The following is a 24,518-nucleotide window of genomic DNA, read 5'->3' on the forward strand; positions in this document are numbered from 1 at the left end:
ATTACGTATAATAATGTGAGTTAAGCGTTGGTGTTTAGTATCTTATTGAATCATTTTGCTCCAATTTCATTAAAAACCCTAGACTTTTCGACTTCACGGATAAACCATCGAAATTAATTTAACCAATCTTCAAGTTTTTATTGTAATATGCCACTTTTTTCTGTATCTTTTCTATTTTATCAATTTTACACTAAAATTAGTGCCGTCAACTCTACCAAAACTATTGGTAGAGAACGGATGCCATGGTAATTTAATTTACTATATAGATCTGTATTTAGCATAAGACTGAAAAAAGTATATTTTGCTCAAAAAAAGTTGAAAATGTTTGGTGTGTGCAGCTAACAAGACCAGATCCAATGGTGGTGGCAACAAAGCTACTAGCACGCAGAGAGTTAATCGACACCGGCAAACAATTCAACATGATAGCTGCATCTTGGATTCAGTTTATGGTCCACGATTGGATTGATCATCTCGAAAATCTTGATCACCGGGTATAAAAAAAAATATAGAAAGAATCATTAAATTTGGTTAATTTCTAGTTAATCCCGTAACTTTTAAAAATATTCTTTGTGTCATTAGTTTGACTATCAAAAAAGGAAGACACCTACATGTCGGATTTTCTGGCTATGAAACAATCTAGAAATTTGTCAAAAATATTACATAATCGACTATTCTTAGACTTAATGTACTAGGAGTATTTTTTTTTTGCAATTTTCCCTTTATCAAATCTCAAATTAAGTTATTAATATATATACCATTAGATTGAATTGAAAGCGGGCGACGAAGTTGCGAATCAATGCCCGTTCAAATCGTTCAAGTTTTATGAATCTAAAGGCATCCAAATCAACGACGGCGACAACGGAATCGAGACCGGCTTCTTGAACCGACGCACGCCTTGGTGGTAAGAAGAAGAAGTCGATTGATTCAAAACATTTCACGTTTGAATAGTTTACGTTGATTAATTGTTGATTATATGGTGAAGGGATGGAAGTGCGATATATGGCAGTGAGAAAGAGACGAAGAAAGTGAGGAGTTTCGAAAATGGGAAGCTGAAGATATCGCAGACGGCCTTCTTCCTGTCAATCCAAACGGCACCGTTTTATCTGGAGACGTCCGCAACGTGTGGGCGGGTCTCTCCGCATTGCAAGCCCTCTTTGTCAAAGAACACAACTCTGTTTGCGATTCACTCATGGTTCGTACCGCACGGACACGTACATATTTTCAAGACTTATGCTTGATGGTGCATATGTGTTTTTGCAGAAGGAATACCCTAATTTGGGAGACGAGGAGCTGTACCGCCACGCAAGGCTCGTGACGTCAGCCGTCATTGCCAAAGTTCACACCATTGATTGGACTGTAGAGCTTCTCAAAACTGACACAATGCGTGCTGGAATGAGAACCAATTGGTAAACTGCGAGCACATTATTAGTATGATATTGTTTGTTTTTGGCCGCAGTCTTCTTCGTAGGTTTTTATGATTAGATATCAGACTAAATACTATGTTGTCATGATTACAACATATAGGTACGGATTGTTGGGCAAGAATTTCAGAGATAGATTTGGACATGTTGGTGTTCCGTTACTAAGTGGTATAGTTGGTTCGAGTAATCCTGTGGATCACGGCGTACCATACTCCTTAACTGAGGAATTCGTTAGCGTTTATCGCATGCATCCTCTTCTTCCCGACAAACTTCGCCTCAGAAACATCAATGCCTCTCCTGGTCCTAACAAATCTCCCCCTCTTGACACTGAGTATGTATTACCTCTCCCCCTCTCTTGTGTCAACTGTATGTAAAATATAACTAACTTGAAGAGTTTGAGGTAGTGTTGTTAAATGAAATAAAAATAACCACATTAAACTCATATTGGTGTAAATGTAAATAGAGAACTGAAAGGACTATTTAAGAAGTTTCATGGGTCACTCTTCCTAGAATAGAAATTTATGGAATTCTATCCGTAAATTCAAATAAGTATAAATTATGTTTGGATGAAATGACAGAATTGATATGGTGGAGCTGATTGGCAAGAAAGGAACAGAGAATCTATCAAGAATAGGGTTGAGAAAGCAAATTGTTTCGATGGGCCACCAAGCATGCGGTGCATTCGAGCTCTGGAACTATCCCATTTTCCTCAGGAGCCTTATCGCCCATAATGTCGATGGCACCGACCGCCCTGACCCGGTCGACCTCCCTGCTCTCGAAAGTAAGTCCATGTAATTTTGTTTTATCCTGTAAACTTCAATATTGTTTGCTAAAATATAAACTTTAAAGCTTAGTCAGAAATCTAGCTAAAAGTACTCTAAGTTCATGATATTAACGACCGTTTGACATGCATCATGGCCAGAAACAATTAGGGAGCTCAAAGGGCTTAAGCCCCTATGAAACTTGTTTTTAATTTTTTTTTATTGAATTCCATATGATTATATTTGAAATAAATATAGAAATAACCCTTACTAATGTTTATTTTTGCGTCCGCTCCTGTCATGCAGTTTACAGGGATAGAGAGAGGAGTGTTGCAAGATACAACGATTTCAGACGCGGCCTTCTAATGATTCCCATCACAAAATGGGAAGATCTAACCGACGACGAAGAGGCAATTGAAACCCTACGCCAAGTGTACAACGATGACTTGGAGGAGGTCGACCTTCTGGTCGGCCTCTTGGCTGAAAAGAAGATCAAGGGATTCGCTATAAGCGAGACAGCTTTCTTCGTCTTCTTAATGATGGCGACGAGGAGGCTGGAGGCGGACAGGTTCTTCACGAGTGATTTCAACGAGGAAACGTACACGAAGAAAGGGTTGGAATGGGTGAACACTACAGAGAGTTTGAAAGATGTTTTGGATCGACATGATCCAGAGATGAGCACTAAGTGGATCAACTCCACCAGCGCTTTCACTGTGTGGACGCCTCTCCCGAGCCGAGCAATCCTGTGCCACTCTATCTCCGCCTCCCAAGTTGAACACATTATTTTCGTTTGTTACGAAATTGGATTTCATTGTGTAATGTACAGATATATATCTCATGTCTAGAGATATTGTATTTCGTTAATGTCGTTTGTGTGTATCTTTGTAATATAATTGAAATGTTATTTTAAGCAGTGTTTGAGAAATTAAAGATTGACGCAAAGGAGGAAGAAGAAATAATGAGATTGTGAAAATTGTATGCTTTGGATAGTCTTACTAAATTGCATAATTAAGTTTTCTAGTTTCGTGTAAGAATTCATTCTTATAATCGTACAAGCAAAGGCACCCAAAAAATCAAGACTTCGATCTACCTAATTTGATCGACAAGTCTTTTCTTATTTTTGGGTTGTATACAACTTCTAAAATTCTAATGGCCGTGAATTTCCACAACTGTATAATAATTAATATTAATTGCATAAAGAACAGACAAGTGTGTTTAATTAAAGAATCCAATTTTTAATAATTTATCTAATTTATTCTAATTTTTAAATTTTATCGATTCGTCAGTTTTTAGCAATTGGATCAATTCTATCATAACCTTTTTAACTTGTAAATTCGTCAGTAAATGGGTTTTGATCTAATGCAAAATTCATTCTTAGTACAAAAATGCATGCAGAACCAAATATATGAAAGTTATTTTTATTAGGCCTGCTTATTCGGCCGGTTCCGGTTCTAACCGGACCGGTTGACCGGTTAACCGGTTTTAAATTTTCATAAATTCAAGAACCGGAACCGGAACCGGAACCGATCGGTTCCGGTTTGGAACCGGCCGGTTAAGAACCGGTCGATTCCGGTTCCGAACCGGAACCGATGTGTAATTTTAATCCGAATTTATTTATAATTTTAAATAGTTCAATACTAAAAAAATAATAATCCAACATCTAGAATTATAACAAATAATACCTAAAAATTAAAATAAATACACAAAATACAAACCAACAATACAATAATATTCATATATGGATAAGAGTGATGCCAAGTGTAGTAGGTCGGGTCGGACTAGTTTATGTTAGCAATTTTTTACTAATACAAAAATAGGAGTTCTAAACTTTAGCAATTTTTTTTAAAAAAATGAGTTTTAAAATTGAATTTCATTTTCCCTTTTTTGGCTAAACATAGTATTCATTGGAATTTCCAATACTAATTGATATTGTTGTGACTATTTGGTTTATACCGGAACACTTAATAAATTATTCACAAATATGTTAAAATCGTATGTTAAATGAATTGTTACATAAATTTGTAATAAATATATCATATGAAATGATATTGTATTTGTATAAGTTCTTTTGAAAACTAAAAACAAACTTATGATGTCATCTACTCATTGTAGTTAGTTCATAAAAAATGGATTAGGGAAATAATTGTAGATTTAAAGTATCACAGATTAAACATTTAAATCTAAAAATCACTCAATGTTTCAAACTATTTTACTTTAATTCAAAATTAATTCAATAAATTAGATTTTTTAGTATATTAAATTATAAAAAAATAAAATTGAATTATAATCCGGTTCCCGGTTAGGAACCGGTCGGTTCCGGTTCCGAACCGGAACCGGTGTTATTTAAAAAGTTGGAACCGGTACCGGAACCGGAACCGGATTTTCCGGTTCCGGTTCCTCAATTAACCGGTCGGTTCCGGTTCCGATTCCGGTTAACCGAGAACCGGAGAACCGTTTAAGCACCCCTATTTGTTTTCATCATTTATCACCTTTTTGTGCGATTCAAGTCTTTAATATGTTAAGAGGCCGCTTAATGATTGAACATTTGAACCAAGTAGGCAAGTAGGAGTGTATCATTTTATTTATTCATGTTGGATATTTCAGCGTAATTAGATTAACTTGATTGATCAATATTGTCGTAATGAGACATCATATAAGTCTGGAGGTACGGAATGCACGTTTATTTGAATTCATTATGATGTTAGATGAACGGGGTCTAGGGGCAGCGCCCCCGGATAGCGGGGTCCAAGGGGGAGAGCAAACTGATAAGGCTAATTTCATGCATCGGTAATGTGCAAAAAATGTTATAAATTGCTGGGTCTAACACGTTTCCTAAGCCAGGTGTGTGAAGAAAATCGCTAGATCAAGGAAGTAAGGAAGGAGATGGTCTAGCGAAAGAAAAGGACGAAATGAGCAGGTCTTACAAGGAAAATTGGCGTGACGGGGGAGTCTACAGCTGAGGGCAACAAATGTCTTTCTAATATTCCCAAGTCAAGTTAATTTTAATTTTTCCTCAACCCAAGAAAATGCGTGGCAGCAGCCAACACCAAAAATACTCCCAAATCCTTGATTACGATTCTTACGCATCCTTCTCTGTGGGATCGATCACTACTTCCCTATACTAGGTTTAGTAAAGTGGTTGAGGGTTTTTGAAGCGGGGAAGTACTTGTGTGTCCGACGACCGGGATTCCACGCAACCTCCGCGAGTTCCTAGCACCAAGTGATCTAGTGGACTGGCTGGATCTGGGGAACCTGCCTTATTTGAACATCGCAACACTTGCACACACACACCACACTTGTACTGTCTCAACCAAGAAACACAGGTAGCTTCAAGGACTAATTTGCAATTTCGGAAAACCTTTTGAAAATTAGTTATTTTCAGTTATTTTCCCAACAGATGCACTGTTTCATCAGCAGGTGCACTGGTTCGTCTTCTTCAAATTCTGATCGATTCTTCTGGTTCTAGACACTCTCGAATATCAACATATTATAGTTCTGTAATCTTCTGAATTTTATCCGATCAAATATTTTGGTAGAACCACCGAAATTGATTTGATCTGAAAGTGATATCTTCACGACTTTCAGATTATCCGTTTTGTTCAATATTAAAATTCTCCCTAACAATTCATTCATTATTTCAGTATACTAGTATACATGTATAATTAGGTACGGGGAAATGGTTCTCGGTTCTTGGTTAATCGAGAACCGAATTTTATTTTTTCGATTTTTGGTTAATCGAGAACCAAAAAAATAAGGTTAAGATTCGGTTTCGGTTATTAAGTTTAAGCTAATTTCGGTTCCGGTTCTAATCGAGAACCGAATAACTGTTATTTTCTAAATATTTATTTTATATATATTTATTTTAGTTTTATTATTATTGTTTTAGAAAAGTAAAAATTAGTTGATGAATGATGTTGGTTTATATTGGTTTTGGACTTAGTTTTGTAAACTTTGTTGGAATTTTGGTTTTTGATGATGGAATGGAATCATGGTTTTTGTCCGTTTGATTTCACGACTTATTCCTTATGTCATGTTTGGCTGTCAGGATTCTGTCTGCGAAAGTAATTAGAATCCCGGAACAAGGAAAGTTAGTACAACTTTCCCGGATTCAGAATCCTAACTTTTCTTAGGTATTCTTACATATTTGATGCAATATATTATTATTATTATTATTATTATTATTATTATTATTATTATTATTATTATTATTATTATTATTATTATTATTATTATTATTATTAAATACTCCCTCCGTTCCATAGTAATAGGGGCGTTTTTTCATTTCCGTCTGTTCCATAGTAATAGAGTCATTTCCCTTTTTAGTAAAAGTCAACACATTTTTCCACACCTACTTTACTCTCTCTTACTTTTTTCTATCTTCATCTCTCTACCTTTTTCATTTTTCACTTTATTCTCTCTTTACTTAACTCACCTAACACAATTTTTCTTAGTCTCCGTGCCGAAAATTTTTGCCTCCATTACTATGGAACGGAGGGAGTACAATATTTTAAAAATAATTTAAAAATATAAATCATACTAAATTTCAGTATAATAAATAACTATAATTTAATTTATCATAATTATAATTATATTATTATAATATTCATATATAATTGTTATTATCATAATACTAATTAATAATTTATTAAATAATTAAAATACAATTATATTATAAATGATATAATAATAAATACTTATGACTATTATTTTATAAATTAATAAATAATCAATAAAATCGTAGTAAAATGTAAATTATAAATTTTATTTAATTATAATTAGCATAAATATTATAATTATAATAATAATAATCATATTTATTATTATAATCATTTATGATTATAATACTTCATGTAACTAGTAGGACAATTATATTATTATATATTATGGCGGATGATCACATTTAAACTATCCATCGTAATAATAAATATAATAATATAATTATTATCATTTGTAATTAATAATTTATTAAAAAATTTATATTATTATTTTTTTCATAAATAAAAAATACTCCATAAGTACTACTCCATATTTTTAGTTTGGTGTTTAAATCAAATATAAAATATAAAATCTTGATATTTTCCAAATACTGGAAAGTAAAGTTATTAAGAATCATATTTCCTGGATTCATTTTCCCAGGAATCATTTTCCTTTCTCGTCAACCAAACATAGCCTTTAAGGTATTATGTTGCACTTGAGTTTGGTTTCTTAGTTGGAACCGAAGACTGAACCGATCGATTTTTTGAGAAATCGAACCGACAAAGGATTTAGTTTCGGTTCTGAATTTCGGAAAAAATGAGAGTCGGTTAACCGACTAATCAGTTCGGTCGGAACCGAACCGACCGAATTCTCACACCTACGTATAATCACTCTATTATAAAATTAGTGGTACTATTAATCATCTTTCTTAAGCATCACTTGACGGGATATTTAGTTATCTCTGTTTATTTTATGTATGTATTTTGATTACAATTCCTCATCAATTATTCATGCTGTAAAAATTACCAACTATTTTCATGGAAACAGATCCACATCAATAATAAATAAATTAGAGTCTTAGACTAAACCGCATTGATTTTGGATGGTACATTCAATAACAATTGAGATGGGATGATCAATGTATTTGTGAAATGTCAAATAATTAATTCCTATCCTTTTCAAGAAAACGGGAAATTAATTTCAAAATTTAGACATTTGATTATCGATTTATTTTGTATGGTATTTTGATATATTCCCTTTATTTCTCTTCCCAATTGTTTAATCATATAAACAACAAAAATGAAATATAATTAAATTTTAATTTCAACTACGCTTTGCTCGCGCAAGAAATCGAAATTTGCAGTCAAACCAAACTCTGGTGACTCAAGTCAGTTGAAGCAATTGTGAAAGAAGTTTCTTGAATCTTGGTTTATCCCTGCAAAGAAATTAGTATACTTTTCTTGTGAAGAACCCTTTTTTTTTATTGAACTCTTTATTCCCTCGGCATCTTCATTTACCCGTTTCAAAATTTGGGCATTTTTTGTCTTTTATTAAGCATTTTCTCTTTTGCAGGAATTTCTTCAATTAGCTGTCTTCGCGGAGCTTTACTACTTCAGCTATCCCGAATTTCAGTTGGGTATGTTTTAATTCGATGCTTTTTAGTAGTTTTGGTACTAAATTCAGCTCAATTTCGTTTCATGTTTGAGTATGTGATTATTCGGGTTGTTTTTGTTGATGCTTTAATCATTAGATCTTAATTCATTTGCTGATTATATTTGTTAGACGTTTTTGGGGGTTTTTTGTTGTTGGTTTTGTTTTTTTTTGAACTGTTGATTCATTCACACCATGTGTTTGTGTTTTTTCCTGAATGATAGTTTAGAGAGCCAATGTCGCAAGGGTATGCTATTGAACTTTACTTTGATCCCGCCCTCGAGAATCAGGTCTTGAAAGCATGGAATGTATTGGCTCGGAGGCAGATCAGCACTCAGTTGATTGAGATTGAATCCAGGCCCCACATTACTTTGTTCACAAGCCCTTTTGTTGACATTGCTAAGCTAGAGAATGTGTTGAGAAACTTTGCTGCAAAGCAAGAGCCTTTGGCTGTGTCCTTCTCCTCAATCGGGAGCTTCCCCAGCGACAACAATGTCTTGTTTCTCGGCCCAACCCCGTCTCTGTCTCTCCTCCAATTTCACTCCCAATTGTGTGATGCAATGAAGAAAGAAGGTGTTGAAGTTGGAGATGAGCAGCGCCCGGATACATGGATACCTTACTGTTCCGTGGCTGAGGAAGTCCCAAAGACTCGTATGGCTGAGGCTTTTACTGTCCTGCGTGATCTGAAGATGCCGGTCAGTGGATATGCGGTGGAGGTTTCGTTGGTTGAGTACTCACCCGTCCGTGAACTCTTCTCTTTCACTCTGGGTACGCATCATATCAGTGAGATTTGAGGCTGTCTCTTCTGCTGCTGTTGAATTAGGTTTTACATTTACATGTCGTAGAAGGATGGCCCTTATAAGTTGAACTGCAGTTATGTGAACATTGTGTTGTAACATATTGTCTCATCAATCAAGAACTATCTCAATGTTATGGATATCTTTTGAGAGTTTTGTCTGCATGAAATGGATGTCTTCTCCATTCTTCAAATTCATTATTTCAATATCTGATTTACTGATGTTTTTGGTGATTTATGGGGATTAGTTACCTTAGAAACTAACCATTATTAAATTGTTTTGTCATCTAAACCTTTACTTCTCTTGGTCTTTATCTATTTTGTTGAGTTGATCTTCTCCTTCCCTGTTGAAATGGAACCATCTAGCTGCGTAGATCCCCGGCAGTATACCAGATGGGGAGCTAGTGTTTCACTGTTCCCGGTTCCTGATATGTTTGATGTTTACCTTCAATTAGCATCCAGAGACGGGCCTCAGCTAAGTTAGATCAAATCTTTGACTTCAGGGGCTGCAAGCAGACAATCTGAGACGAGAACATTCATAAGGCCTATAAAACATCGTTCTTTCCTACAGCTACGATCATGAAGCTTTAGTACCTTTTTATGTGTCTGCTCACTTAGGTTATTGTCAGTTTCTTTCTTTCTGTATGGTGCTACTGTTTTTCCCTATTGTAAAAGTAATTTGCTAGAGTTCTGGATATCCTATCTTTCTCCGATTGCTCGAACGCTTTAGAAATTTTCAACTTGAATACTCAAATCAGAAATCACAATTGTTTCCCTTTTCTTTCTTTTGAATCTAATTATCTGTCAGCAAAAAATTTCTTGTGTTCTTACAAACAATGAAACAGGTGAAGAATTCATCCACCTAAACAGACATGGAAGCAACTCTGCAGACTCAAAGCCCCCACTAATTTTATGATGATATTCTGTTGTGTCGCTTAATCATCTCGAGCAGGAGCTCGTTCCACGTGTCCACCGGGCCAGGCATGCACCAGTGGACACAATCTTTATAACCCGTTGTCCAATTGTCAATCCAGTATGCCCCGGGATGCCCATCGACCCTTGTCAGCATCATTTCCGTAACATCGATGACTCCAAACTCGTTCCCTCTCTCTCTTCCTACGTTCCTCGCTGCCTCTGCTTCCTCCACTTGAATATTCCTGTACTCCCAGTCGGGCCGGGCCCTGTCCACCTCATCCAGCCCGATAAGCCTAGTCCGGTTGCACTTTCCCCCGGTGTTCCACTCCCCATGCTCAAAATGTGAAGGAGAAAACGTCCTCAAGAAAGTGACAATCTTGTTGCACTTCTTGCAGTCGTTGATGGCCTTGAATGCGGCCCGGAATGACCTCCTGAGTGCTAGGCCCGGCCCCAAGTCCGTGATGTTTGGGTCATGGCAGTAGACGCAGCCCACGACATTGCCTCCCTCGTACAAGTAGTTACCCCGTAGATGCCACTGGCCACTGTTGATGATCACGTAGTCAATGGACGGAAGCTTCTCGGGCCACTTGGGGTCGGGTGTGTCGAGCTGCAGGTCGAAGTTGCCTGTGCCGGTACCATTGACTATGATCTCGGACGTCGCTGTGACAAGGAAGGCCGACCAGAATACCATTAGTGTGAAATTATGTTTCGGAAACTCCCATGTTGTGAATTTGTTATCTGCATCTTTTTCTATTAATTTTGGAGTTTCTTCCTGCAAGATCAACCAATTCTTGTTAGGATTGTTAGATTAAATGTGAATATTAGAATGCAATTATTGGAACAATTTGACCATTTTATCTTTATGTATATACGACAAAAAAAAAGTCTCATTCACTTTTTTGAATTGAAACACAAAGATCATTTCATAGCCATCAGATCTTGAAATCAGCGGTCAAGATTTTATCTCGCATTTTTCAAATTCAGTCGAAGCTCTATAGCATAATCATTTATGTTTATCTATAGCATAATGATAAACCTTCACAGATTAGAGACTTTACCTACACAACTCCCCAATAATCATTTCCACAAAATAAGGAAATTAAGTTAAAAAAAATTTGTCGTTATTTAGGCTCTGTGCTTCCTCTCTAATGTTCAACTAAACTTTGTAACTACATCATTAGATTCCTAATGATTTTGTCTAACCAATAATATATTCGCATGTGAAAAAAGCCACTGCTAATTAATTACATCTACCATACTTCGACTTTACGCTAAAAATAAAAGATGAACATAAAGGCCAATGTTGTTTGAACTTTTGTTGGACACATTCAAGAGTTCCATAACACTATATTGCGATAATAAAAAAATTGAATTCCTACAAAATTTTTTATATCTATAAAGCCCCTAATACTTATACTACTAATTTTTACTAGTCTAGTATAAATATAGGGGAGCATTAAACAATAAAAATATGTTAGTTAGTGATTTACATAGGGGAGCATTAAACAATGAAAATATGTTAATTTAGTAACTGATTTATATAAATCAGTTAGTGTAAATATGTTAATGTTAAACTAAAAAGTGTTTCAATAAACAATGAAATAAATTAAGCAGGAGAACTAACCGTAGAGAGGAGACAAAGAAGAGATTCCATCTGATTCCTTGCTAAAGAATCTCCGATGAAAGCCATCTTCTTACCTCGGAGAATCCTAAGAAATATTTGTGCACTAAAACGAGGTAGCTCACAATTATCTGGTTTCCATCTCCAATGAAGAAAATCTGTATCTTTTCTACCATGCAACAAACAATTCTTCAATGTTGGAATTGTTGTGCAGCTGTAGTTGGTATACAACGGGCAGGCCGCGTCCGGAATCCACCGCCCTTTGAATAAATCGCAGGTTTCGATCACTGCAGATTAATGAAATCTGCAGAAAATGAGCTATAACAATTTTTTGGAGGGAAAATAATGGTGTACTATAATGATTTTTGGGGGAGAAAATTGATGGAAATATAACCTTTTTGGGTTGGGTAGTGTTTGCTTGGTTGAAAAGGCCTGTTGTTTGTGTATGTGATTAGGGCTACACATGTTATGCAGACGATCAAGAGAAAAGTTGTAGTGCTGATCAATAAGTGATGATTCTCCTTGTAGTTTGATGTTGATTTCATTATCTCAGTGTGTGTGTGTGGAGTATGTGTTTGAGAGAGGAAGTGAGAATAGTTGAATTATTTAAGTGCAACACATGTTTTCATGTATCTTGTAGACAACTTATATACTTCTTCGTCTTAGGTTGATGGCTGTCATGTGCTATCATGTGCATATAGTGACTAAGTTTAGGAGATTTTCTTGTGATCATGCCAAGGAGAAAATGGCAGAAATTTTAGGTACGTGAACTCTTTTTATTAGCAAAATTAATATTTAAATGATTTTTTTATCGTGCTAGTATGTCATTATTTTATAGAGTCAACATATATATTTATTATTCTTTATTCCACATTATCATTATTTTGAAATATTTTTAATACTTAAAAAAATATATTGGTGTCATTAATGTAAAAAAAGCTTGATTGTTTGTTTATTCGTTTGTTTTAAGTTACGTACATATGATATGAATAATTAAATTGAGTTTTAATTTTTGTAATATAAGTATAAAATTGGCGACATCAACTGTGACTTTTAAGTTTTAAGTATTAAAACAAAAAATGTACTGTAATAAATTTTGACGAAATGTTGTAAGTGACCGTGTGGTTTTGACATAAAATAACATATACTTTAATTTATACTTATATATCCAATCATTTTTAGCAATTGAATTACTCCATCTCATATTCGAATACTAAATTTAAACACGTACCCAATTTTTTTCCAGTCGTGGCCGAAGGTTAATGCTAAATTAAAGGTCAATAACATAAAAAGGAAATGACAAATGATGAATCACATAATTCACCTAAACAATTACCCAAGAATCATCTCCGCAAAATAAGGAAAAAGTTGTCATTCTTTACGCTCGAACTCGATGCTTCATTTCTACTGTTCAAATGAACCTTTTAACTAATGATGTTGTCTAATCAATAATTTATTGACATGTGAAAAAAGCCATTACTAATTACTCCCTACTTCGGATTTCACGAAAAGAAAGGATGAACACCAAGCCCAATGTAATTTGAATTTTTGTTGCAGAATTTTCATCTAAATGCAATTTTCCTAATTCATGAAGATTAAGACCACTACGATTCTCTGCTTAAATAAATTGTTAATGATTTTACTCAGCTCTCATGTACGTATTAAAAATATTGTTTGAAAATAGATTTCAAATTTTCAATAGTCTCATGCAGTTAGCTAGATTTTATTTGTAAAAGATAATAATTTTACAAAAATAATGATACTTTAGATATGGTTAAGATGTGGAGTGTAATTAATGAGTATATTGCACACTGATTGATAACAGATTAGGGATGTCAATCTAGCCCGAAACCCACGGGTCAGCCCGAGTTACCCGGTAAAATCATAGGGTTAGGGCCGGAAAATCGCAACCCATATTCAGAAGCGGGCTACACGGGCTAACCCGTTCGGGTCGGCGGGTTATGCGGGCTGGCCCGGGTGGGTTGCGGGTTAGCCCACGGGTTGAGCATTTAATATAAAAATATAATTAAAATTTTGGATTATATACTTGTATGAAGTATATTTGGTAATATCATATTAAATACTACATTGATATTAAGAATATATGGTAATTATATCTTCTCTATCAAATTGAAAGTTAGGGTTATATGAAATGCATGATTTCCATTTAATTGTAGTCAGATTCATATGTGCTATTAATTAAACGATATGTTTATCTATTTTGTTTCAATTGCTATTATTTTCTTTCTCTTGATCACTTTGATAATACTTTACTATTTGCGACAATATGCTTTTTAATAATTTAGAATATTGGATTTGATAGAAAGTAACATATAAGATTACTATCGACCCGAATAGCCCGTGGGTTAGCTCGAAACCCGAAGATTTTAGGTTAGGGCCAAAAATTTATAACCCGAAAAATTCACAGCCCGAATAACCCGCACCCAAATAGCTCGACAACCCGAGTGGATTGGCCCGAACCCGAGCGGGTTAGCCCAATTGACATCCCTAGAACAAATATTATTTCTCAGCGTATTTTAAATTTTTGAACAAGAACTATTATGGAGCGGCTGGCAATTTTCGACACTGACACGATAATCCGACACGAATCTGCACGAAATTGTTGGGTTGAGGTAAAATCTTATTGGATCCGTGTCCTTATCGGGTTGACCCATTAAGAACCCGATAATTTCGGCTTGGGTCCGGGTCGGATACGAGTAACCCATTAAGAAATAATATTGTTATTTTTATTATTATTTTTAAAAAATACTACCTCCGTCCCTTGACACAGTTTACTATTTCGATCCGTCCCTGAAAATTTGACACACTTCACTTTTTACTATTTTTGGTAGTGGATCTCATATTCCACTAACTCATTCCTACTTACATTTTATTATAAAACTAATACTTTAAAAGTAGGACCCACATCCACCAACTTTTTCAACTCACTTTCCATTACATTTCTTAAAACTCGTGCCAGGTCAAAGTGTGTCAAAATTTGGGGACGGAGGTAATATATATTACTTTAATTTTTTTAATTTCTTATAAATTAGGTTTAAATAGTATAAAACGAATTTTAATTGTGTAAATTAGGTTAAAAATTAAGGTTTATTTGTGTAATATCAGGTTTGGTTCGTTATCGTGTCGTGTCAACCCATATTAAATCGTGTCGATAACAGGTTCGTGTCGGGTGCGGGTCGTGTTCGGATTCATATTCGGATTTATGGTTTTCTTAACAAGTCGGGTTCAGGTTAGGCTTTATTGGGTTGGGTCGTTATCAAATTGACCCAATAACGATCCAATCCGCATGATTTGTCTGCCCTAAGTCTAAGTCTGGATCCAATAAAAATTCACTAATTTTATTGGTAACCCAACCTTATAAAGCCTTCACGAGCCCATGAGCCCGGTTGTCAAATATTTTGAACTTATACCGAAATTAATCAAATTAATTATCAATTAATATAACATAATTAGTTGGTTGCAATATACGTATCTTTAAGAAAGGTAAGTCCCGACTAGTTTTATGATAGACTATTTGAAACTCTTTCTTGACTCGGCACCAATAAAATAGTAATCCTGAGATAACTCTCTTTACAAGGGGCTTGAGTGACTCATTTCTAACATTCTATACTGTCGCTTAATCATCTCAAGCAGAAGCTCGTTCCATGTGTCGACCGGGTCTGGCATGCACCAGTGGATACAATCGCTATAACCCTTCACCCATTTGTTTCCCAAGTAAACCCTGGGATGCCCATCGACCCTTGGCAGCATCATCTCTGTAACATCGATGACTTGAAACACATTCCCTCCCTCTTTCCCGGCATCCCTCACCGCCTCCACTTGAATATTCAGTCGGACCAGGCCCCGTCCACCTCATCCAGCCCGACAGGCCTAGTCCGATCGCACCCTCCCCCGGTGTTCCACTCCCCATTCTCAAAATGGGCAGAGGAGAAAGTCGAACTTTCACATCATTGTGCTGTATCATAAATCAAGAACTATCTTCATGTTATGGATATCTTTTGTTTGCATGAAATGGATGTCTTCTCCATGCTTGAAATTCATATTTCTTACTGATTTATGTGGATTTGTTACCTTAGAAACTAGCCGTTGTGTAATAAGCAGAGATTGTCTTATTTTCTTACAAAGAAGGAAACAGGGGAAGAAATGTTTGGTGAAGAAAACATCCACCTAAACAGACATGGAAGCAATCAAGGTAAGTTTTTAATATCTGCAAAATCAGAGTCCCCACTAATTTTATGATGATATTCTGTTGTGTCGCTTGATCGTCTCGAGCAGAAGCTCATTCCACGTGTCCACCGGGCCAGGCATGCACCAATGTGTGCAATCGCTATAACCCTTCATCCATTTGTTTCCCCAAAATAGCCCGGGATGCCCATCGAACCTTGTCAGCATCATTTCTGTAACATCGATAACTTCCTTCCCTGCATCCCTCGCTACCTCCACTTGAATATTCCTGTACTCCCAGTCGGGCCGGGCCCTGTCCACCTCATCCGGCCTGATAGGCCTAGTCCGGTTGCACTTTCCTCCGGTGTTCCACTCCCCGTGCTCAAAATGTGAAGGAGAAAACGTTCTCAAGAAAGTGACAATCTTGTTGCACTTCTTGCAGTCGTTGACGGCCTTGAATGCGGCCTGGAACGACCTCCTGAGCGCTAGGCCGGGCCCGAAAGCAGTGATGTTCGGGGCATTGCAGTAAACACAGCCAACGACATTGCCGCCCTCGTATAAGTAGTTCACCCGTAAATACCAATGCTCACCCGTTGTCATCTGCATCTTTTTCTATTAATTTTGGAGATTCCCCCTGCAAGATCAACCCATTCTTGTTGAATTGAATAAAACTTAAAACTTAATGAGTGATGAAAGAAAGCAGGAGGACTAACCGTAGAGAGGAGACAAAGAAGAGATTCCATCTGATTCCTCGCTAAAGAATTTCCGATGAAAGCCATCTTCTTACCTCGGAGAATCCTAAGAAATGTTTGTGCACTAAAACGAGGCAGCTCGCATTTGTCTGGTTTCCATCTCCAATGGAGAAAATCTCTATCTTTTCTTCCCTGCATGAAACAGTTTTTCGTGGATGGAATTGTTGTGCAGCTGTAGTTGGTGTACAAAGGGCCAGACGCGTCCGGAATCCATTGCCCTTTGAATAAATCACAGGTTTCCATCTCTGCAAATTAATCAACTCTGAACAAAGTGAGGTTGGAGGAAACTTTAAAATATTTTTATGGGATTCTAACCTTTTTGGGTTGAGTTGTGTTTGTTTAGTTGAAATGACATGCTGTTTATGTGTGTGATGATGTCTGTGACTGTGACTTTGCGATGGAAAATGAGGTGAAGAGAGACGAAGCTGATTATTAAGGCTATAATACATGCTATTGGTGTGTTTGATGCTGATTTCATCTCTCCCTACCTCCTTGTTTTGTGTGTGTTTGATGAGTTTTATTCAGAGAGAAAGAGAGACTAATAATTCAAGAGTAACACATGTATGTGGTTGGCAAACTGCATATTCTGTGGTGGGAATAAAGTGTTGCAAGGATTTGTCAACTTATGGAAGATTTTGTTAGAATCATCGATGTTTAGTGACGAAACTTTGGGCATGAGGACCATCTTGCTCCCTTTCCTAAAAATAAAAACTCTTTTTTTTTAGTTTATTTATTAAATGTATAATTTTTTTATTTTAGAAAATGGATCTCATAATCCGCTAGCACTAGTTCTACTATTTTTTCTTATTTTTTTTCTTCTTCTCTCATACTTTACCAATTTTGCATCGTTTTCAGAGTTTCTATTCTAGAAAAAGGAAGTAGTATAATTATAAGTTCAAATGCTAGGGGCACATTCCCCGGTCCCAGCATTGGTTCGTCTCTTTCGACGTTTATTTAATATTGTCCACTTTAAATCAAAACTGTACGAATTTAATTTGAATTTTGTACTCCCTCCGTCCACGAAAATTCGTTCCGGTTTGACCGAGCACGGGTTTTAAGAAATGTAATGGAAAGTGAGTTGAAAAGGTTAGTGGATTGTGGATTCTACTTTTATATATTAGTTTTATAATAAAATGTGAGTAGGAATGAGTTAGTGGAATATGGGGTCCACTACCAAAAATGGTAAAAGTGAAATGGGACAAATTTTGGGAGACAGACGGAAATGGAAAACTGGGACAAATTTTCGTGGACGGAGGGAGTAACATTTATCTATAATTTCCCAACTTTTTTCTGTTATCCGATGTAGTATAGATTTATACCCTACATATTATATTATCCCCAACTTGAAATCTTTGACCTTAAAAATTTCTAATTTTACCATAAAGCTGAAAATATAAGCATGATCCTATGCCTGTGGTGGGTATCGTGTGTGATCATGTAGTGATTGGGACCTTTTTTAGTACATGGACCTTTTTTTATTAGCTAAGCCAAATCTTAAAATACTACTCCTTTTATTCGGTCAACATATATAGTTATATTGAGTAATCACGATATAATTATTATACATGCTCTTGCAGTGGATGTGTTTTGAATTTTGATAGGAGGAGTAATTTTAAATGGAATTATTTGGTGCACGACCTCTTGTCCTTAATTTTAATCCGGTCAAACTTTTTTGTTAACAAACCAAATACATGAAGGACAACTTTTCATGGGCAGAGAGTTATTATTTGAAAAGAATTATACATAATCTACTTCATTTATCAACCCCAATAATAGGAAAAATCAACAACATTAGAACATCAATTATAATCCAAATTTTGTAATTTTGAGAGATGAAGAATTTTCATCATCCAATAAAATTGAAAATAAATTTTAAAACTAATATTTATATATTTGATTTATTGCAATAAATTTTTAGTAATAACTATCAACTTCTCAAATACAAAGCATATGAAAAAGTGGAATTAGAAAACAAAAAATTAAACTAAATATCATGTGAGCCGCTTTAAATTCGTGTTTAGGGAAGTAAATTTCTTTTCAGTGGTTTCTATCTGCAAGATCAACCAGTTGTTATTTCAGTTAATGCTTTAGTATAGACGTTTTTTGGTTTTGTGTTTGGCTTTGTTTTTTTCAAGTGTTTATTCATTCACACCATGTGTTTGTCTAATTGAAAGCATGTATTGGAATGTATTGGCTCAATCAGCAATCAGTTACTGCTGAATTAGGTTTTACATTTACATGATTGAGATTTGAATCTAAGCCCCACAATATTGTGAAGAACTATCTCAATGTTATGGTTATCTTCTGAGAGTTTTGTTTGCATGAAAAGGCTGTCTTATTCATGCTTCCTACATTCATATTTCAGCATCTGATTTGTGGGGATTGTTACCTTAGAACCTAACCGTTGTTTTGTCATCTAAACCTTTACTTCTCTTGGTCTTTATCTGTTTTGTTGAGTTTATCTTCTCCTTCCCTGTTGTAACGGAACCATGTCAGATTGGGAGCTAGCTAGTGTTTCATTGTTCCCGGTTGCTGATATGTTTGATGTTTACCTTCAATTAGATCAAATCTTTGACTTCAGGGGCTGCAAGCAGACAATCCGAGACTATAAAACATCGTTCTTTCATACAATTACGATGAACCTTTAGTGGAGGGAGTACCTTTTTATGTGTCTGTTCACTTAATTATTGCCACTTTCTTTCTTTCTGTTGTAACTGTAATTAATTTGCTAGATTTCTAAGATCAGATTTTAATGCGGATAACTTTATGTTGGTTTCTGGATTTACAAGATATAAACCGGGCGTAATACAACCCAAAAGAAGGAATACAGATGAACTAACTGAAACGAAATTACAATGGAAAATTGGAAACAAATAAATCTTCGGATTGGCGATTCGTCGTCAAAGATAAAACGGTTACGTTTTTGATGAAGCAGCACCGCTATCAGCAGAGCTCCGGCGAACTGGATGGAGAAGAGGGCAAAGCTTCGACCGAAAAACAATGCAGAGAGGGAGAGAGCTTATGATGCAGAATGTTTTCTAGTGTTTGATGTTGTGTAAAATGCATGGAATGGCTAGCCTATTTATAGGCTCGGTCCACTGCAAGGGGGTCAACAGCCATGATGGCTGTCATCAATGCTAGACCGTAACGGTCGTCGGTTACAAGGCGTTACAAGCCGTTACAGAGCTGAGAGGCTGAATCTAGAAGCTTCTAGGTTCGATCATGATGTGGACTATCACGTGCCAGCCATGTTGGCTTACCGCGTCATACTGACGAGATGTCATCCCGCTTGGCTCGCTTGCGTGGACACGGTGGTGGTCTAAAAAGAACTAGACCAGCCTAGGGTCAAACCCAACCATCGAGCCACACGACCAGGCCCAAAGAACTCCCAAATACCAATTGCCAAGATCCAAGGACAAGGGCTCGAGGCGGAGCAGGTGGCGCGCGCGTGTCGGCTCTTATAGCCCATCTTAGTCCACTATAATTATTACATATAATAATCCTTCTTATTAAATACTAGATTAATAAGGTCGTAACTTCCAATGTGGGATAATTAACTCTCTTAATTATTCTCTCAGCTTCTCTCATAGCTCATTGAGTTTACAATTTTGCACAATTTTAATCCATTATTTCTCACTCACCGGGAATCGGATTTGAGAAAATGAATATACCACAGTCATCTACTCCGAACGTAGATCGACGCTATATCATTTAATTTCACAAAATTAAATGTCTCGTTGAAATTATAATTGAAAGTCCATTGACCGGCATAGATTCCAACACATTCTTCATTATCATCTGTTTCTCCTCTCTATGATGCCAATCAATATTTTCTGCTATTTTCCTTGTTTCCTTGTTCTTTCTTTTGAATCTAATTATCTGTTAGCAAAAAATTTCTTGTGTTCTTACAAACAATGAAACAGGTGAAGGATTCATCCACCTAAACAGAAGCCCCCACTAATTTTATGATGATATTCTATTGTGTCGCTTAATCATCTCGAGCAGGAGCTCGTTCCACGTGTCCACCGGGCCAGGCATGCACCAGTGGACACAATCTTTATAACCCGTTGTCCAATTGTCAATCCAGTATGCCCCGGGATGCCCATCGACCCTTGTCAGCATCATTTCCGTAACATCGATGACTCCAAACTCGTTCCCTCTCTCTCTTCCTACGTTCCTCGCTGCCTCTGCTTCCTCCACTTGAATATTCCTGTACTCCCAGTCGGGCCGGGCCCTGTCCACCTCATCCAGCCCGATAAGCCTAGTCCGGTTGCACTTTCCCCCGGTGTTCCACTCCCCGTGCTCAAAATGTGAAGGAGAAAACGTCCTCAAGAAAGTGACAATCTTGTTGCACTTGTTGCAGTCGTTGACGGCCTTGAATGCGGCCCGGAATGACCTCCTGAGTGCTACGCCCGGCCCCAAGTACGTGATATTTGGGTCATGGCAGAAAACGCAGCCCATGACTTTACCGTCCTCGTACAAGTAGTTCCCCCGTAGATGCCACTGCCCACTGTTGATGATCGCATAGTCAACGGACGGCAGCTTCTCGGACCACTTGGGGTCGGGTGTGTCGAGGTGCAGGTCGAAGTTGCCGGTGCCGGTGCCGTTGACTACGATCTCGGCCGCTGTGACAAGGAAGGCCGACCAGAATACCATTAGTGTGAAATTATGTTTCGGAAACTCCCATGTTGTGAATTTGTTGTCTGCATCTTTTTCTATTAATTTTGGAGTTTCTTCCTGCAAGATCAACCAATTCTTGTTAGGGATGTTAGATTAAATTTGAAAATTAGAATTCAGTTATTGGAAGAATTTGACCATTATTTGTATTTTTTTTTTTTTTTGTATGTTATGTTATAACACTATCTATTGCATCACAAAGATCATTTAATATTTTTCCATCAGATCTTGAAATCAGCTGTTAAGATTTTATCTTGCATATATCAAATTCAATCAGGTAAGATCTATAGCATAATATTTATAGTATTTGTAAATATTGTTGACCTTTTGGGTGATCTTATCTAGAGATAGTAGTACTTAATTTTATAAAGTGATGAGTTTTAAGGTATATTCTAAATTAAATACTGTTATTTCATTTTCCTTTTTTCCCAGAGAGCCCATTGGATGATAACTTTCACAATGTTTTTTTGCATAAAAATAGACTTCTTGTTTATCATTTCCTATCCATGTGTATTACTCCCTCCGTCCACGAAAATTTGTCCCGGTTTGACCGGGCACGGGTTTTAAGAAATGTAATGGAAAGTGAGTTGAAAAAGTTAGTGGATTGTGGGTCCTACTTTTAAAGCATTAGTTTTATGGAGTAATAAAATGTGAGTAGGAATGAGTTAGTGGAATATGGGTCCACTACCAAAAATGGTAAAAGTGAAATGAGACAAATTTTGGGGGACAGACGGAAATGGAAAACTGGGACAAATTTTCGTGGACGGATGGAGTAAATAACAACAGCCAATTTGATACCGAGAAGCCTTAAATCAAAAAATTCCAAGTATTGTAAATAAAAAGAAATCAAGAACAAGAATATGACAAGAGTTCAATGATTAGAGACTTTAACTACACAACTCCCCAATAATCATTTCCACAAAATAAGGAAATTAAGAAAAAGTTGTCATTCTTTTATTCTTTAGGCTCAGTGCTTCCTCTCTAATGTTCAACTAAACTTTGGAACTAGTACATCATTAGATTCCTAATAATTTTGTCTAATCAATAAAATATTCACATGTGAAAAAAGCCACTGCTAATTAATTACTTTCGGACTTCACAATTAAAAAAAAAAGGATTAACACAAACAAATGCCAATGTATTTTGAATTTTTTCTTGGACATTTCAAGAGTTTCATAATATCTAATGCGATATTAATAAAAATATGAATTCTTACAAAATTTGTTGGGAGTATATCTATAAAGCCCTAATTAATACTACTTGTTTTAATTTTTAGTATGTTTAAAGTTGCCTATTTTTTGTATATACTTTTTATTAGTTATGTTAGACTTGAAAGTGTTGGAATTCAATAAATAATGAAATAAAGCTGCAGGAGAACTAACCGTAGAGAGGAGACAAAGAAGAGATTCCATCTGGTTCCTCGCTAAAGAATCTCCGATGAAAGCCATCTTCTTACCTCGGAGAATCCTAAGAAATGTTTGTGCACTAAAACGAGGTAGCTCACATTTGTCTGGTTTCCATCTCCAATGGAGAAAATCTGTATCTTTTCTACCATGCAACAAACAATTCTTCAATGTTGGAATTGTTGTGCAGCTGTAGTTGGTATACAACGGGCCGTCCGCGTCCGGAATCCACCGCCCTTTGAATAAATCGCAGGTTTCGATCACTGCAAATATAATTAATGAAATCTGCAGAAAGTGAGCTATAATAAATTTTTGGAGGGGAAATGGTGTACTAAAATAATTTATGGGGGAGAAATTTGATGGGATTCTAACCTTTTTGGGTTGGATAGTGTTCGCTTGGTTGAAAAGGCATGTTGTTTGTGTATGTGATTAGGGCTACACATGTTATGGAGAAGATCAAGAGAATAGTTGTAGTGCCCAACAAGTGATCTTTCTCCTTGTAGTTTGATGTTGATTTCATTATCTCAGTTTGTGTATGTGTGTAGTGTGTGTGTTTGAGAGAGGAAGTGAGAATAGTTGAATTATTAGTGAATGGCATGTAGTCATGTACCTAGTTGACAGCTTATAGTATAAATTTGTGGCGAGAATAAAGGTGTTTCAAACATTTTCCACATTTAGTGATTTAGATGGCCGAATTGGTGGCAAGTGATTTGGGTTCAGGTATTTCTTTTCTTTTTTCATAAAAATTCAGATGCATATTAGATGAAAATTCCTTTTTTTCATTATAGAACGAACACATATTAATGTCTTATTTCACTAATAGAATGTAAATTTCATTCGAATCAAAGTATGACACATATAGGAAGAGACTGTTACGGAAGAAGTACTACTAATAATTTATCAATTGTCTTCGGTTGTTGACTGTCATGTGCAGTCATGTGAATATAGTGGCTTGGGAGTTTTTCTTGTGATTATACAACTGGACAAATAGCAGAGAGGTTAGTTATATGGACTTTTTTAATTAGCTAAATCAGAGTATTAAAATAATTATTTTCTCGTGCTAGTCTGTCAGTATAGTTTGTAGAGTCAACATATATATTTATAGTTTATACGGAGCACTATACGGAGCACTCTTATTCTTTAGTTTTATTTCAGGAGTAAAACCTTCGAAAATATTATTGATGTCATTAATGTTATAGTAATAGCATAAAAGTTAAAGCTTGATTGTTTATTTATTTGAAGTTACGCATGATGTGACTAAATTGAGATTTAATTTTTATAATTCACACTACGTGCATCAATAATGATTTTCAAGTATTAAAACTAAATTAAATATATTAAACAAAAAATGTAATGTTAATGTGGACTAAATAAGAGTGAGAATGGTATATATTGCTCTGTAGTCTGTATATTATACTTAATAATATATCCAACTATTTTAAGCTATTGAATCGTCTCATATTCGAATACTCAATTCAAACACCCAATTTATCCAGTGGTGGGCCGAACGTTTATGCTAAATAAAAAATAGGTCAATAAGATAATGATAAAAGATAATTAATCACTTCATTTAAACAATTACACCCAGTAATCATATCGATCTCCACAAAATAATGAAAAAGAAGTTGTAATTCTTTAGGCTCGATCGATGCTTCATTTCTACTATAGTACTGTTCAATCAAACCTTTTAACTACAGCATTAGATTCCTAATGATGTTGTCTAATTAATTATTTATTGACATGTGAAAAAAGCCATTACTATTTAATTACTACTTCGGACTTCACGAGAAAAAAGATGAACACCATGCCCAATGTAAATTGAATTTTTTCTTGGAGAGTTTTCATCTAAATGCAATTTCAA

At 35.8% G+C, this 24,518-nt stretch overlaps 5 protein-coding genes across 9 annotated transcripts; 2 read left to right on the forward strand and 3 right to left on the reverse strand.

Annotated features, from left to right (window-relative positions):
- The first annotated feature begins 341 nt into the window (after positions 1 to 341).
- LOC125208429 (alpha-dioxygenase 1-like) lies at positions 342 to 3,169 on the forward strand. The gene is given in 9 exon segments (XM_048108038.1): positions 342 to 491; positions 762 to 901; positions 983 to 1,059; positions 1,062 to 1,192; positions 1,261 to 1,406; positions 1,525 to 1,752; positions 2,000 to 2,202; positions 2,489 to 2,899; positions 2,902 to 3,169. Coding segments are annotated over 9 exon segments (1,527 nt in total). The 5' UTR covers positions 342 to 356; the 3' UTR covers positions 2,958 to 3,169.
- Positions 3,170 to 7,943: 4,774 nt separating this feature from the next.
- On the forward strand, positions 7,944 to 9,269 carry LOC125203180. Of its 5 annotated transcripts, none has more exons than XR_007173306.1 (3): positions 7,944 to 8,107; positions 8,231 to 8,294; positions 8,599 to 8,734. XR_007173306.1 is itself a non-coding variant. In XM_048101484.1 (3 exons), exon 3 carries the CDS (start codon positions 8,545 to 8,547, stop codon positions 9,100 to 9,102), a length of 558 nt encoding a protein of 185 aa, XP_047957441.1. In that variant the 5' UTR covers positions 7,949 to 8,107; positions 8,231 to 8,294; positions 8,533 to 8,544; the 3' UTR covers positions 9,103 to 9,269. The 5 variants fall into 5 exon arrangements, 4 of the variants coding, with proteins under 4 accessions (XP_047957441.1, XP_047957444.1, XP_047957445.1 ...); XM_048101484.1 differs by having other exon boundaries at positions 7,949 to 8,107; positions 8,533 to 9,269; XM_048101487.1 differs by having other exon boundaries at positions 7,949 to 8,107; positions 8,538 to 9,269.
- A 637-nt stretch (positions 9,270 to 9,906) lies between these two features.
- LOC125203179 (xyloglucan O-acetyltransferase 4-like) lies at positions 9,907 to 12,229 on the reverse strand. Its single transcript, XM_048101483.1, has 3 exons — positions 12,035 to 12,229; positions 11,644 to 11,927; positions 9,907 to 10,791 (listed from the first exon to the last, which is right to left on the reverse strand). Exons 1-3 carry the CDS (start codon positions 12,183 to 12,185, stop codon positions 10,015 to 10,017), a joined length of 1,212 nt encoding a protein of 403 aa, XP_047957440.1. The 5' UTR covers positions 12,186 to 12,229; the 3' UTR covers positions 9,907 to 10,014.
- A 3,601-nt stretch (positions 12,230 to 15,830) lies between these two features.
- LOC125203870 (xyloglucan O-acetyltransferase 4-like) lies at positions 15,831 to 16,757 on the reverse strand. The gene is made up of 2 exons (XM_048102373.1): positions 16,539 to 16,757; positions 15,831 to 16,459 (listed from the first exon to the last, which is right to left on the reverse strand). Exon 2 carries the CDS (start codon positions 16,429 to 16,431, stop codon positions 15,895 to 15,897), a length of 537 nt encoding a protein of 178 aa, XP_047958330.1. The 5' UTR covers positions 16,432 to 16,459; positions 16,539 to 16,757; the 3' UTR covers positions 15,831 to 15,894.
- Positions 16,758 to 20,386: 3,629 nt separating this feature from the next.
- Positions 20,387 to 23,223, reverse strand: LOC125208148 (xyloglucan O-acetyltransferase 3-like). The gene is made up of 3 exons (XM_048107723.1): positions 23,030 to 23,223; positions 22,637 to 22,920; positions 20,387 to 21,314 (listed from the first exon to the last, which is right to left on the reverse strand). The coding sequence occupies exons 1-3, from the start codon at positions 23,175 to 23,177 to the stop codon at positions 20,541 to 20,543; spliced, it is 1,206 nt and encodes a 401-aa protein (XP_047963680.1). The 5' UTR covers positions 23,178 to 23,223; the 3' UTR covers positions 20,387 to 20,540.
- Positions 23,224 to 24,518: the final 1,295 nt, after the last annotated feature.

This window comes from Salvia hispanica, chromosome 2 (assembly GCF_023119035.1).
Source record: "Salvia hispanica cultivar TCC Black 2014 chromosome 2, UniMelb_Shisp_WGS_1.0, whole genome shotgun sequence".
NCBI lineage: Eukaryota > Viridiplantae > Streptophyta > Magnoliopsida > Lamiales > Lamiaceae > Salvia > Salvia hispanica.